The sequence below is a fragment of the Polyodon spathula genome, chromosome 8 (assembly GCF_017654505.1).
Source record: "Polyodon spathula isolate WHYD16114869_AA chromosome 8, ASM1765450v1, whole genome shotgun sequence".
Lineage (NCBI taxonomy): Eukaryota > Metazoa > Chordata > Actinopteri > Acipenseriformes > Polyodontidae > Polyodon > Polyodon spathula.
The window spans coordinates 5,535,645-5,549,942 of NC_054541.1; the positions used below are offsets into that span (position 1 = coordinate 5,535,645).

Here is a 14,298-nt window from a genome sequence, read left to right on the forward strand (position 1 = left end):
GAGAAGCAGCCTGACACGCGGAGGGAGCAGGTGCTGATAGTTAGAAACAGAACAAAAAAGGCTACGAATTAAAACTACTGATTTCGGGAAAAGTGGCGAAGCCATCTTTCAGCACAAAGTGCAGGGGAACTAGCAGTAACTTATACAGCGCTTTTTAAGAAGAAAAAGGGCGCAATGCAACACAGAGAGGTCTTACCATACCAATTTTGAGAAGCAAAAAGAGGGTGAGGCTCCCAGCATGACGGTTATGTACCCTCGGTAAGCAGGACCGAGGGGGTCACTGAGGGGAGGGGGCCTATCGGCAGCTTTGGGGGCCCAATAGGCAGGCGTATATCCCATAAAGATTTTTGGTGGCCAGCTTCGAATTGAAAGGGAACTGCATTACATATAAAGACTTGAATCTCTCCTTTAAACAAATACAGTTTGAACAGAACAGACATTCATGATAGTAGAATGACAGTGTATATGTTCTAACAAAATACATCCTAAAAAAACATAATTATCATAATCTTTCAAATTCTTAATACTGCTGTGGCAGGAAATGGCATTGCGGTGATTCAGACCAGAAGAAAGCACAACAAAAACAAAAGGTACAGTGCAGTGGCCTGTGTGCAGTTTTATTTAAAGCAAACAAAAAATAAAATATTTAAACAAAAATAAACACTTGCTCACAGAGCAAAACATAAGGTTTGAAATAAAACAAATCTCAAACACAAATAATGAATCAAGGTCTGGCTGGGCAGTAGCCTTCACGGATCCTCACTCCTCACTCCTCACTCCTCACTCCTCACTCCTCACTCCTCACTCCTCACTCCTCACTCCTCACTCCTCACTCCTCACTCCTCACTCCCACCCCGTGTGCAGAGAGCTGCAGGTATTTATACAGGTGACCATCTCCCGATTAGCAACAAATTAGTCACTTAACTAATTCGGGAGATGGCCACCTTCTGCACGAGTTTTATAACGTGGATGGGGCTTCCCATCCACGCTGCAAAACAACAACAAAACTAAAAGCACAGCTACTGCTGTCATACAAAATAATAAACAAACAAAACACACGGCGGTTCGCCGTCATCTGTAAACACAAATATAAAATAATAAACAAATACAAAATAACAAACACAGGGGCGGAGGGGGAGGCCCCGTTCTAAAAATAAACAAACAATAGGAATAAACAGCAGGGCTTTCCTCCCGCCCTGCTACAATTGCATATGTGATTTAAGATCATTAAGGGTGAGGATTACCATTACCAATACCATTTCCAAAACAAACGTTTTGCCTTGCATATAAATTAGCCCGTGGTTCGCATTAAATATCAGATTCATTAGGACCATGGTATTGATTAGACTGGGCAACCGCAGGTAAACAACATTTTATAAATCATATGAAAAACCAATCTGTCAAGGGTTTGTCAAAGTTCTAGAGCATCGTATCTTTTTATAGATGTTATTCTGTGCACAGAACATATGGCACTTATAAAGTTAAAAAAAAAAAAAAAAAAAAACATTTTATGTTTAATAGCTGTTCAGGAGTACGTTTTTTTATGATTTACAGTATCACAAGTAGGGCTTCTGTTTTTCGTTTTTTATTAATTGTATTTTTCAGTGCGTATTTTTAGCTATTTTTGAGTTTTATGTAAATCGTTTTCTTTCGGGGCTTTTGTTTTTGATACACTGTATGAAATTAGTGTTTTTGGTTACTTTAAAAATGATTGAGCGTTTTTTTCTTTTTTTTTTCCTGTCAAAATATGTATAGTAACTAGACAGCACTTGCACACTTAAATTGTACCTTCTTTCCTTTGCTGTCTTCCACAGCGAAATCCCTCTGGTCACGGGCACATTCTTCTGGGGTTTTTGTGTGGAGGCATTTTTTGTACATTTCGCCACAATTCTGTTTTAAATCTTCTGTACCTTAACTATAATATAACTTTAAATCTCGTTAACAAGCCTCCATTCCTGATTGTAATCTCATTTTAAATTGCGCAAGCGGAGTCTCCAATAGAATCAATGATAGATACAAGTCAGGAAGGCGGGACATTGCCCAGCAGCGCTGGGAAATGTATTTATTATTGTTTTATTTTTTTAATGGAAAAATGGTAAAGTCAATGTGAATTGAACCATTTCCACTGTTTTTCTGGTGTTTTCCGGTGTTTATTGGCTATCCACCAATATTTATTTTATTTATTTTTGTATCAGGTGGGTTTTATCTGGTTTTATGGTTAAAACAGAAAATCAGAAGCCTTAATCATAAATTAAAACACTGTTTGTGGTGGTCCCGCCAGTCAAACAGCTTTGACAAAACCAGCAATCTCATTGCCTTCAATCATTCTATAGATGTGTAATTATTTAAGTAAGAATTCACCTTAAGGTCACTGCAGTCTACTGTACTGTTTTTATAATTATTTCTTAACAATTTCCTGGCATAACATTTTATGAGCACAATAACACTCAACAAAGATGACCATTTCATGCCTTGACAACAGGTTGTTAATTTTTCTGATGATAAATACACCAGGAGCATCAGTGTCTACACATGCATCTACAATATTCCTATAACCTAATCTAACCATTTCCCTTTCTCTAAATTTAAGGCCAATCAATATTTGAATTACTTCAGCCTTTATGTTAACCAATGCCAAACTTAAAAAAAAAGAAAGAAACATGCATTTGAAAATGCCAATGATTGTTCTTTTGTACAAATTGTATATCTATTAGCAATGTGTGGAATATCAGGTTTTAAATAGTTAAAATAAACAATAAGTTTTCATTCTAGACCCTAAATTGTCCTGAGCAGAGTGGTTTCAGTGTAGGACCAGCTTCAGATGTATGGTAACTCGAGCCGCCACTGCAAAAAAAAAAAAAAAAACACATCTCCTTGGGTTTCTGTATGTGTGTCATGTTTACTCATCCAAAACAATTCTGTGCAACTCATATTCTTAAAAGTCAAACAAGTTAAGAACAAAATGTGAGACAAAAGCTGTTTATCTGTAAAGCAGCATTTTAGTTTATTTCTACCCTTATGGAACGAAAATATATTTAAATATATTGACACATATAATGTAGTATATTACAAAATGTATAATGAAATATATGCCAATATATTTAAATATATTTTAGTTCCATAAGGGTATTTCGTAAATGCAAAATAAAAAGTCAGAAACATGCAAATTACCATACAATTATCCTGTTATAGACCTGTAAAGGACAGAGGCACTGTAGCTGACCCCACAGTTGTAAATGTGACGGAGTGGAAGGCAGATCACTACATCACAAAAACAGAACAGTTTCATCAATCAGTGTTTATTGGATAACTGATGACGGGGGCCACATTTTTACTTTGAAGTCATGTGCACTTGGAGATGTCACGTGCACATGGCTTCAAAGTAAAAATATGGTTCACCATGCATTTTGTAGTTAAGTTGATTACATGATGTTAAATAAAATATCTAAATTATTATTATTTTTTTTTTTTAATTATTATGTCTCAATCATAAAATTCTAGATAATGCAAAACTTTTGGCCGTAGCTGTAGAATGGTTCCATATTGAAGCCAAACATTATGATAATGATAAATGTAGAACTAGCTACCACTTTACTCAGTGTGTGGCCAAGACTAATTATAAATGAGTAAACTCACAATGGTAAGTATTTCACAATAACGCTCTTTATTGAGACGCAAAACAAACATACACATTTCAAATAGATCCAAAAGCAGGCATCTAAAAGCAGCAGAAGATGGCACAAGCAGCACTATCACAACATCTTATTTAACCCAGGAAACTAGTCTATCAATATGACCAATTGCTGCATATTACTAATAACATTTATAAATTGTCCATTGCTTGACAGTGCAGTGAACACACAAAAAACAATAGCGTCTTGCATTGCTCAGGTCAACAAATCTCTCCTCTCGAGCATTAGAGTCCACAGAGTAAATGCTAATCAGTTTCCCATTGTCCATCTTTCTGTGATTCCATCTTACAATCTCCAAGCAAGTTTGGAGAATTTCTTCATCCTCTATATCCTCTAAGTTTTCCTCTGGTCTGCATAATTAACATAGTACCTTAGAGTGACTTCAGTTTCAGTAAGCGCTACAGCTTTGAGAAGTTGTTTGCTACTTCTCTTTTGCACAGCACTGCATGATATTTTCATGAGCTGCTTTTCTGGATGCAGTGACATAACACACTAGCTCTGCCATTGATAGAAACAGATTCCAATGATACAATAACGAGCATTCACAACCCAAATATCTCCCTCTCAGTTTGAGGAGTCTCTCATTAAAAACTCTTTAAACTCAGCCCTATTTCCGCCTGTTTCAGTTTTCATTTATACATGTGTAACTACTGGATAGTTTGTGCTGCATACATGAAACATATCAAATGATAGGCCACATAATTTACTTTCATATTAGTTGTAACAGCATCAGGCATCTCTCTCTCTCTCTCTCTCTCTCTCTCTCTCTCTCTCTCTCTCTCTCTCTCTCTCTCTCTCTCTCTCTCTCTCTCTCTCTCTCTCTCTCTCTCTCCTCTCTCTTCGCTTCCTCTCTCTCTCTCTCTCTCTCTCTCCTCCCCCCTCCCCCTCTACCGTTGACCTTTACGGGATTCGGAGACCGGGAAGGAGAAGTGAGTTTGTAGGAGATTATAGGGCTAGACCGACACCGAAGGAGCAGTAAAAGAACTCAGGAGTGTCGGAGACTTGCCTATGGGGTGAGAGTGGCCTGACATTGATAAATCGAGACTTACGGAGCATAAAAGGGTAGTTGCTGGGGGGTGGGCCCGCGTGTGGAGAAGAAAAAGGAGGAGGAGGGGAGACTCCTCGATGTTATATACCCTTGTAGTACCCATATTTGAGAGAGGAGCAGAGCAGCTTAAATCAACAGGACAGATTGGGACCGACGCATGTTAGGCGAGCTGAGTTGCTCTCTCTCTCTCTCTCTCTCTCTCTCTCTCTCTCTCTCTCTCTCTCTCTCTCTCTCTCTCTCTCTCTCTCTCTCATTGCACTGGAAATGCCTAAGCCTGCCCTTTCAGAACATATCTAATCCGATTGGCTGGGCTTTGTATTTTTTGAGTCACAGCACTGAAATACACCCACCTCACAGGACTGTACTATTGCATTCTGAAGGCTGTAGTTTTCTCTCTGAGCTACATATATGGGAACATTTGGTATAAATGAGAGTCTGTCTAAGTTTTCTATCTGGCTGCTACAATAATCGACTCACAACGAAACATAAGCAGGTGACCCCTGTCACATAATGAGTGGCTTACCTTCAGGTGATCGTAGCCCCAGCTAGGAATACTGCCTACCAACAGTGAACACGTCATTGAAAAGTGCCGGGTCTGTACTTTTAAACCACGTAGGTGGCTTTTACATTGCCTGAGTAATATGCATTTAAAGTTCGGTGTGCCGGTGTACTGAAACGAATGGGGCTGAGTTTAAATTAATAATGTCTTTCTATTGCTTTAATTACATCTGTATTACATCATGTAGCTGTAGTTTGGTTTTATGGTACTTCTGGGTGACTTTATACTACATTCTTTCATAATTAACCTATACTTCATAACATCCCATCTTTGTTCATTTTCTCGTTTTCCCTTTGTGCCAGTCTGTCATTCTGATACCACCTGCCACAGTAGGGGGCTATGATGTGTCATGCACTGTACTGTGGGCAAGGAACAGTATTAAAAACAAAATGCAAACAGCCCCCTTGTGAGGGGAAACTCTTGTACAGGAAACACCTAAAGACCTTTATATATGTATTTGTTTTAATTATTTATTTTTAATTGATGATTTTGGTTGTTTATCATAATTACTTACCACTACAATTTCAGAGAAACCCAATCAAGGACGGAAGATGCTTTGAGATGAGCAAACTACAGGGTAATGCCAATGGAAGTTCAAGTTTTGGAGAACAAGCATGTCACGCCTGACACATTTTCAGATGTCTTCTTTCTTTCTTTCTCTTGTCACTTTCTTTCCAGCTGATATACAAAGTCACTGTGCAGGACTGGGATTCAGAGATGAAATCCATTGACGTTGAAGAGTTTACTAAACGGAGATGATAACTAGACCACAAGTGAATGGAGCTTGCTTGGGGAGCACTCCCTTTTTACAGGGGGAAAACCAGAAACCCAGAGAATGTAGAGTATTGCCACCCTCCAACAAGGTTTCCCTTCTCCAGTTTCAGATAAACCTTATCCTCCTTGTCTAGAAATAACAGAACTCCATTAGTGGCGGCTTCACGGGTGACATCCTTATCTCCAGCAAATGCAGAAATGACAGGTCTTCCATTTAACATCAGATTTACCTGGATACCAGAAAAGACTTAAAGGGTATAGTTACAAGCATCAATGAGACTAAGATATGTAGATACTCCTGGAGTGTTCGTGCAGTACTGTAGTTATTCAACGAATGCCATTCTCATTAGGGAAATAAACACAGCACCCCATGAACGATCACTGAGTAACATGTTTTCGTAACAAATACAATGTATGGTAACATTTTTAATCCTAAATTAAACAATTTCATTTATTCAAGCTCTGCATATGCTTAACAACGCAGTTCAAAAAAAAGTTATTCAGCCAAAAGATATTGCAACACCAAACAAACACCAAACATATTTGAACTAAAATGTATTCTGACAGTTTATCATAGTGAATTTGGCATATTGAAACCAATTGGGGGGGGGGGGGGGTGATGCTACCTTACAATAAGATATGGTATTTAGCTGTCTGAATAAACTAGTACCTTTCATTATATAATGTAATTAAAAAAGGGAACCTAACAAAATGAAAGATTATGAATCCTGCAGTTTTTAAAAACTGCTCTTGCAGCTGTATTCATAACAGCATTTTTATTAATTTTATTAATATGCAAGTTTAATTAAAAACAAAAAAGATTGTGTCTGCTAAATAATACATTAGAAGTGTGAGTTTTTAGATTCAAAACTGAAGGCCTATATACACACTGAAGCACAAGTAATCTTCCTTGGTTATGGTTCTTTCACCTCAGCTGCAGGTTGCCAATCTGTCTGGTGTGAAATACTGCAGGAGAAACAGCTGCCTGCCTTAACTTCCTGTTTGCTTAAAAAAAGAATCACAATGAAATAAAAAATTAAAAAAATATATATTCTAAACCCTGCCATGAGCCGTGTTTCTGCTGCCCCAAACCCCATTCTGAACACAATTCTCAAGGAGCGCTGTGCTATTCCGAAGATCTTCCCTCTCCCTCAAGCAGGCTCGTCCAGGTCGGAACCAAACTGGCTAGCAAAGCTTTCTCAGGGTAGGCTGACTGAACACCGATTTGAAGGTCAAAATCTAATTTCTTTGGGCACAATTGCTAGGCTCACGAGCATGGTGCTCCATAAGAATGCATGAAAGTATGGAGCTGAGAACAGCAACATTGGGCAGTGGAAATGCTGCTCCATTTGCCACTCAAAGACTAACAACAACCACCATTGGCATGTATGTAATGAAAAGTTTGTGTGTTGGTGGTCCTAGATTCGCAAGTGTTTCTCAGAATCTTTTTTTCACTGAATAAATCGACAACCTGCACAGCAGCTGCACAAACTATACCTTCCCAAACCACACACCGTGGACCCCTGTACTGAAAAGATCTGTTAAAACTGTATCTCCAGACCCGGTAAAAAAAAATAAAAATCAGTTGGTTGTTTAATTTGAATTCAAAGACAAGACAATCGTGTACGTACCTGAATGGTTTGGCTCTGGTATACTTTGATGACATGAAAGTTAAAACTGTAAATTCCTTTTCTTGGTGCTAAAAAAACGGATTCCAAAGTGAAATAGTTGCCTATGTTTACAAGGATCTGGGGAAGAAAAATGCAAAAGTGCTTTGATACCATTTATAACAAAACCAACATCCAGACAAGATTCAAATTGTCATGTTAAAGTAGCTTCGCTGCAGGGATCATTTGCTTGCATTCAATTATTTCAATAGCAGGATACCAAGTAATGGAAATACATATATTAACATATATTTACTAGTGTTATTACCCCTGTGAAAGGCTTGCATAGATCAAGACAAATACAAGGGTGTGTTTTCGGGAATAATTTTTAAATGTACATACTGTATGCTAGTTGTTCCTTCATGGTAGCTCTAGGTGCTGATTTACAAGCTACTGGTACTACATTTATCAAATTGAATTATTCTCACCACACTTCAGCAAACAATGGGTCGGTTTGTCTTCTTTCAAGTCCAACAACCAATAAAAACCGGACTTATGCCATGTCTTTTTTGTGTTTTTTTTTTTTTTTTTTTAAAAACCTGCAACTGACAAAGCTTTCCTTGTATCCTAGTCAATATTACATTTTGTATTTTATGCAATTTTCTAATTGTCCAAAACTTGTTTGCTATTTCCTGCTTTAACAATATATATGTGTGTGTGTGTGTGTGTGTGTGTGTGTGTGTGTGTGTGTTGTTTAGGATTGACATACTAATAAAAAAACAATATGAACATAACTTAAATATTTTTTTCCTCATGTAGTGCATGAGGCAGTGTGGTCCAGTAGATAAAGTCCAGGGCTTGTAACCAGAAGGTCATTGGTTCAGATACCACCTCTACTATTGACTGACTTGCTGTGTGACCCTAAGCAAGTCACTTAACTTCTTTGCACTCCATCCTGCAGATGAGATATTAAATCAATGTTTTATTGTAAGTGACTCTGCATATAATGTACAGTTCACAGCCCACCTTTGTGATAGTGGTCCACTATGAAAGGCACTATATAAAGATATTATTATTACTTTAGCGCTACAGGGAAGCAGTGTGCTCTCCGCACGTCTCCTGCCAGGTCAGCCTGAAGCAGTTGGCAGATGTCAGTGACTGTTTGTCTGTTGAGGTGAAATTGCTGCATACATTGTGTGTCAGACAGGCTCAGAAAAGACTGATGACTTCTAAATATTTGGGGACATCTCCTCCTCCACTCTTTGTCTGGCCACATATAAATTATTATTATTGTTATATATATTATTATTATTTATTATTATTATTATTATTATTATTATTATTATTATTAGCAGACGCAGGGTGACAGGGTGAATTCCAATTGTTACAAAATCGCAGTACAAAGTATCACATTAATCCAGTGCCCACTCCATATTTCTTTTATTTATCTTTTTCTTTGCCTGCTTCACTGGTAGTTTAATCAGTATACACAGTGGACCGTGTAATTTGCCTACAGTTCAGACCTGGTTTTTATGTCAACTGAAACCCAAACGCTAACACTGCTGACGGTTTGCTAAATCGCTACATTTGTATGTAAATGAGGACACTTCTCTAAAGTTCAGCCCAGATCCAGACCTACCCTGACTTGCCGAGTGGGCACTAAAATACGTTTGCTAAATCATATATGTGGGCCGTCTGTTTGCCCACACGTGCGCTTGATTCTGGTGCGCCAACTGTTTGCAAAAGTGTTTTGAGATTGCCGTATGGGTTTGTTAAGATTGCAAAACAGGGCCCAAAGTGAGTGAGGCGGCTCAGCTGGATCTGTTTCGTTAACATATTGCAATTAGGCACATCGTTTTCACCTATTCAATTCAAACCACTTCTGCACAACGTTTAGAAGCAATTTTCAATATAATATAAATACAGTCATTGGCTTCCCTGGTACCTCAATGCTTAATGCGCAATTGAGGTGCACTGATATACTGCGCACAGTGCAGTGAACAGGATCAGTTTACTGGGTACCCTTTTCTTTAAATTTATGTGTTACTTGCATCAGTCATTTTAGTATATGTGTTATACTAACGGTAGCCCGATGGTGATTGCATTTTCAGTGCAGGTTATAAAGAGATACATTTTGTGTCACGATGTTGCGTCTTCCAACAAAAAGAACTGAACATCATGAGACTTTCAGTGATGAACAGCAAGCTCATTGAGAAGTGATCTTAGATCTACTAATATCTAAGGGGTGCGTGTTATGGGAGGAAATGCTTCGTTAAAATAGTTTTAAATTGCATGTGTGTCGTCCCCCTGCTTAGGAGCACAATCAGTTTACTGCGCACATTTTCAAATCAAGCCAATGAGAAACATATAATGAGATTAACAGGAAAGGAGGCAGGTGTAAATCAATTAATCAATCAATAAATAATAATAATAATAATAATAATAATAATAATAATAATAATAATAATAATAATAATAATAATACTTACTTACTGCACACAGCCTGCTCATTGAGAGTTCCAAAGGAAGTCCCGAGGGCATGTATAAAAATACTCTGGTGTTCTCTATTTAACCCCTGATATTAAAAGCATTGATTCTCTCCCAGATTGAAAAGGTGCTTTGCAAAATTCACTTCTGTTCTGTTCTGATTCTTATTGTTATCTTACTTGGTGTCTTAATACTACTGAGGTTGTTAAGAACGAGTACTGACAGATATTGTCATCTCATGTCCAACAGTTGTCTGATGCGTAATTGTCACTTTACGCAGCGCTGTGAGAAATGTGCAATGTGTTTATCGTCATTATTATTATTATTATTATTATTATTATTATTATTATTATTATTATTATTATTATTATACTGAAATCAATACTCAAAAGTATTGTCACTTAAAACTGTTTGGCTGTATTGGAATGATTAGTGCGAATTAATAGAAAGTAATTTGTGCTTTTTATTTTACACCAAAACCACGTTAAAGATGAAGATAACGATGCAAACTACATTGTACTAATGGTAGGCTATAGTTTTTCCCCCTATAACTATAGAATATTATTTACGTGTGCATGATAGTCTTATAAAATAGAATATTCTTGGGATACGCTCACTATGTAATTCCATATACTATGTGAACTGCAAATGTCCAATTTCAGAACTTTAAAGTATTCGTGTTATAACGTAAATAAACATATCCTACCTGATCAAAGTAAATGATTCTAGTTTTGTTGCTCATCTCAGAAGGCTCGTGGTTAGTGCTTCTCACGGCTGAGAAAGCTACTTTTGAGTTCGCTGCACGGACAGAGATCCCAAGTGGAGAGGACGAAACTTTGGAATCACTTGCTAGATTGGAGTCACAGACCACGAGACACTTGCCCTCCAGAACAATGGCCTCCGTGTCGTTTTGTGCCACTACTAGTTCAATATACAAAGCCACCCCAATCAGAAGAATCAGCATTGTGAACATAGCCTTACTGAATATAATAATGAACATTGTAAAACACCAGAAACGGATCTCCACAGTAGTTTTCCCAATAATCCCTTTGGTTTGGACGTTTTCTTAAAACCTTCGGATACGGGTTTCTTTATAGATTTAACAGAGCGTGGAAATCTCCTTCCTGTATCTAGAAGCTCACAGGTGAATTATTGATGATCGAGATCAAGAAGTGAGTAGCAAAACATTTGATGTTACCATGCTTTTTTTTTTTTTTTTTTTTTTTTTTTTCCTTTCCAGATCGGATTATTTCCCCCGAGTCTGTTCGAGTCGGGGGGGGGGATGGACCGCTGTATTGATTGCAGAGGTTACAGACTGGTAGCTCTTCCCCAGTCTGCCAAGCGCCGAGGTACCGTATCTGATCGCACTGCCAAGGTGTTTGCACGTTAAGAGTCTCTTGAAGTGATTCCCCGTGGTCTTATGTCATGCAGTCCCATTTTAATTTACTTGAGAATATAATGTAGCGCTCTTTAGTGCTCTATAGATAAGCGCCAACAGATCCTTTCTCGCTCGCTCTCACAAACACTCAACGTACCTGTACTTTTTGAGACATCCCATGACACGCTTTATTAATTGTGTAAAAAAAAAAAAAAAAAATAGTTGTGGAATCAAGTCACGTGGAGAATATATTTATTGGTTACTTTAAAGTTACGATAAGTAATAATCTTGTAGAATGACGCCTGGTGTCCAATAATAATCTTTTACTGTACTTATTTGGCACGAGCTGTTACATTGGTCTGAGATAATTGCATTCTGTTACATAGAGTTATTTAATAAGTCTAATTTATTAAACGTGTAATGTAACTAAAGTATTAAATAAAGTATTAAATATGTTACAGCACATTATATATATATATATATATATATATATATATATATATATATATATATATATATATATATATATATATATATATATGTGCTGTAACATATTTAATACCTAATTATTAAGGGAAATTGTGGGCTATGTTAGGAAAGCTGGCTTACAGATACTGCTGGAAGAGATGACCATTAATAAGGACATTTGATTTCAAATTAACAACCGGGTAAAGTTCTCCTCAATAAAATAAAAATAACTGGAAATTGCAAATAAAATAAATGTTGCTAGCAGCCATAATATGGGGTCAAGCTAAAAAAAAAAAAAAAAGTGTACAAGTTATATCTTAGCAGCTGGACTCATGAAACAATACATGCCACCCCTTTGCTTATTTTTAAAACAAAAATTGAAGAGTTTAACACATGAACAATATAAACTGACCATAGTACCCTACAGCAATACATAAAACACAATTGTTTTTTCATAAGTCCATAAGCTTACAACAATTTTGGAGAGTAGAAAGTTGGTTTCTTAATTATATGAGAAATACATTTGAAATGTTTATAGATAAATATATTCTATACAATCTAATAAGGCACCCTAATCACCACCTTTAAACTTGCATTTTTGTGTTTGTGTAAATAAAAAAAAAAAAAAAACAGGGAAGTAATGAGTGTGTGTGAAGAGCTTGCTTAATGTTTAGCAAATAATTAGCTAGATTGCTTAATTGGTTTGTCCATTGATTTAAGATTCATGCATAGCTTCAATTGACAGCACAATTAATGAACTCAAAAGGAAGAAGGCGATAATGAATTGCACTAATGCAAAAAAGGTTTACCCGATAATTGTGGTTGAATGTGAACACAGCAGGCAGATTTTTAACCCCAGAAAGGTGAGGATCTTGCAAATGCAAGGGCAGAATTCTCAGTTTGTGTTTGAACACACTCGTCTCTGAACTGATTAACGCTGCCTTTGGGAAATAGGATGGGACTCATTAAAACAGACGCTTCCCGTGGACTGTGTAACGGGGGTTCTTCTTCTTGTTATATTCTAGCGACACTATTTACTGTGATTTACACCAACATGCCAGAACAAGTAGGAGCTAGTTAGACAGTTGTGACACCTTCAAATACATTTTTTAAATATAATAAACTTGTTTTTCAGATGTGATGATGAGGTATTTAAAGAGCAAGTGCATTCAAATGATACATTCTTAGTTCTTTCCTCTTAACTTTTTATATGGTTTGAAATCATTCAAAGCGGTTCATTGCCATTACAATGTTTTAGTAGCTGCCTGCTATAGACATCCTGTGTGTGAGTACAGTTAGGTCAGTGTATTTATAGAAGAGCCAGCACCATCCTTTCACTTGTAATTTCAAAACACTTTATCTTTAATATACCAGCACTGTTATTCAGTAATACTGTTATTAGAGTTGAGTGCTGGGGATCAAATTGGTACAACTAGAGTAGGAAAAACCTGGGAAGCATGCAGGGACTTCTTTACTGTACATTAGATTAAGCTGCTCCAACTATACATAGTGACACAACATTAGAGACTTTTAATATGTAGCCCACTTGTGTAAAGGGGATGCACACATAAAAATAAATGGAATCCCTGACATGTACACTGTATTGTATATGTAAAAGCTGCATGGTCCTTGCTAGTTCCATGCATGCTAAGATCAAGCCCATGCCGTATCATGCATGCTAGTTCCAATCATGGTAGGGACAGCAGTTCTGAAACACAAATGATAGATTTTTGCAGAAATTACTGATGCTGCAGGAGGAACAGCCTTAGACATGAAGAAACACGGACATTCTGGAGAACAGGTTTCTCAGCATATTCCCTCTCCCAGCAGGACATTGCAGCTGGTAACCATTGAGAAATGCTTACTTGGGTATCCTTCCACAACTATTATATTTTCCATAATATAAATACATAAGTATATCACTGTTAATCAGAGTTATTTATCTGATACCTATTGTCTTTCCTAACAAGCTATCATAATAATGTTGGTTTAAGTTCACACTAGGAGCAATATACTAACAATACTCAAAGACTGGGGTTACACTGTAGCAAAAAAAATGTGTTAAGTGATAGCACTTTATAGTTAGCAGTGCCAGAATTCAATTTTAATTTGGTTAAAATGGTCACATACACACATTGGTCAGAATTGCCAATGGTTTTAAATACACTGTAGAGCCCATATATGTACAGCTGCATTCAGCTGCTGGAAAACCCTAAGACTTTTAATATTTTGACGTTAAAATGAAGTGGTATTCAATAAAGGTCTTAAACATTAATTAGAGATAG

At 37.0% G+C, this 14,298-nt stretch overlaps 1 protein-coding gene across 1 annotated transcript; it reads right to left on the minus strand.

The window, feature by feature from the left end:
- Window positions 1–4,966: 4,966 nt before the first annotated feature.
- On the minus strand, window positions 4,967–11,361 carry LOC121320233 (cerebellin-4-like). Its single transcript, XM_041258486.1, has 3 exons — window positions 10,874–11,361; window positions 7,705–7,821; window positions 4,967–6,303 (listed from the first exon to the last, which is right to left on the minus strand). Exons 1-3 carry the CDS (start codon window positions 11,165–11,167, stop codon window positions 6,106–6,108), a joined length of 609 nt encoding a protein of 202 aa, XP_041114420.1. The 5' UTR covers window positions 11,168–11,361; the 3' UTR covers window positions 4,967–6,105.
- Window positions 11,362–14,298: the final 2,937 nt, after the last annotated feature.

What these genes read in the sequence shown, in the direction of transcription:
- LOC121320233 (XM_041258486.1), bottom strand. Translation starts at nt 11,167, where the DNA reads ATGTTCATTATTATATTCAGTAAGGCTATGTTCACAATGCTGATTCTT. An exon ending in GAATCATTTACTTTGATCAG is followed by an intron (nt 7,822 to 10,873) that starts GTAGGATATGTT and finishes TTTCTTCCCCAG; the next exon opens with ATCCTTGTAAACATAGGCAA. An exon ending in ACCAGAGCCAAACCATTCAG is followed by an intron (nt 6,304 to 7,704) that starts GTACGTACACGA and finishes TCTGGTATCCAG; the next exon opens with GTAAATCTGATGTTAAATGG.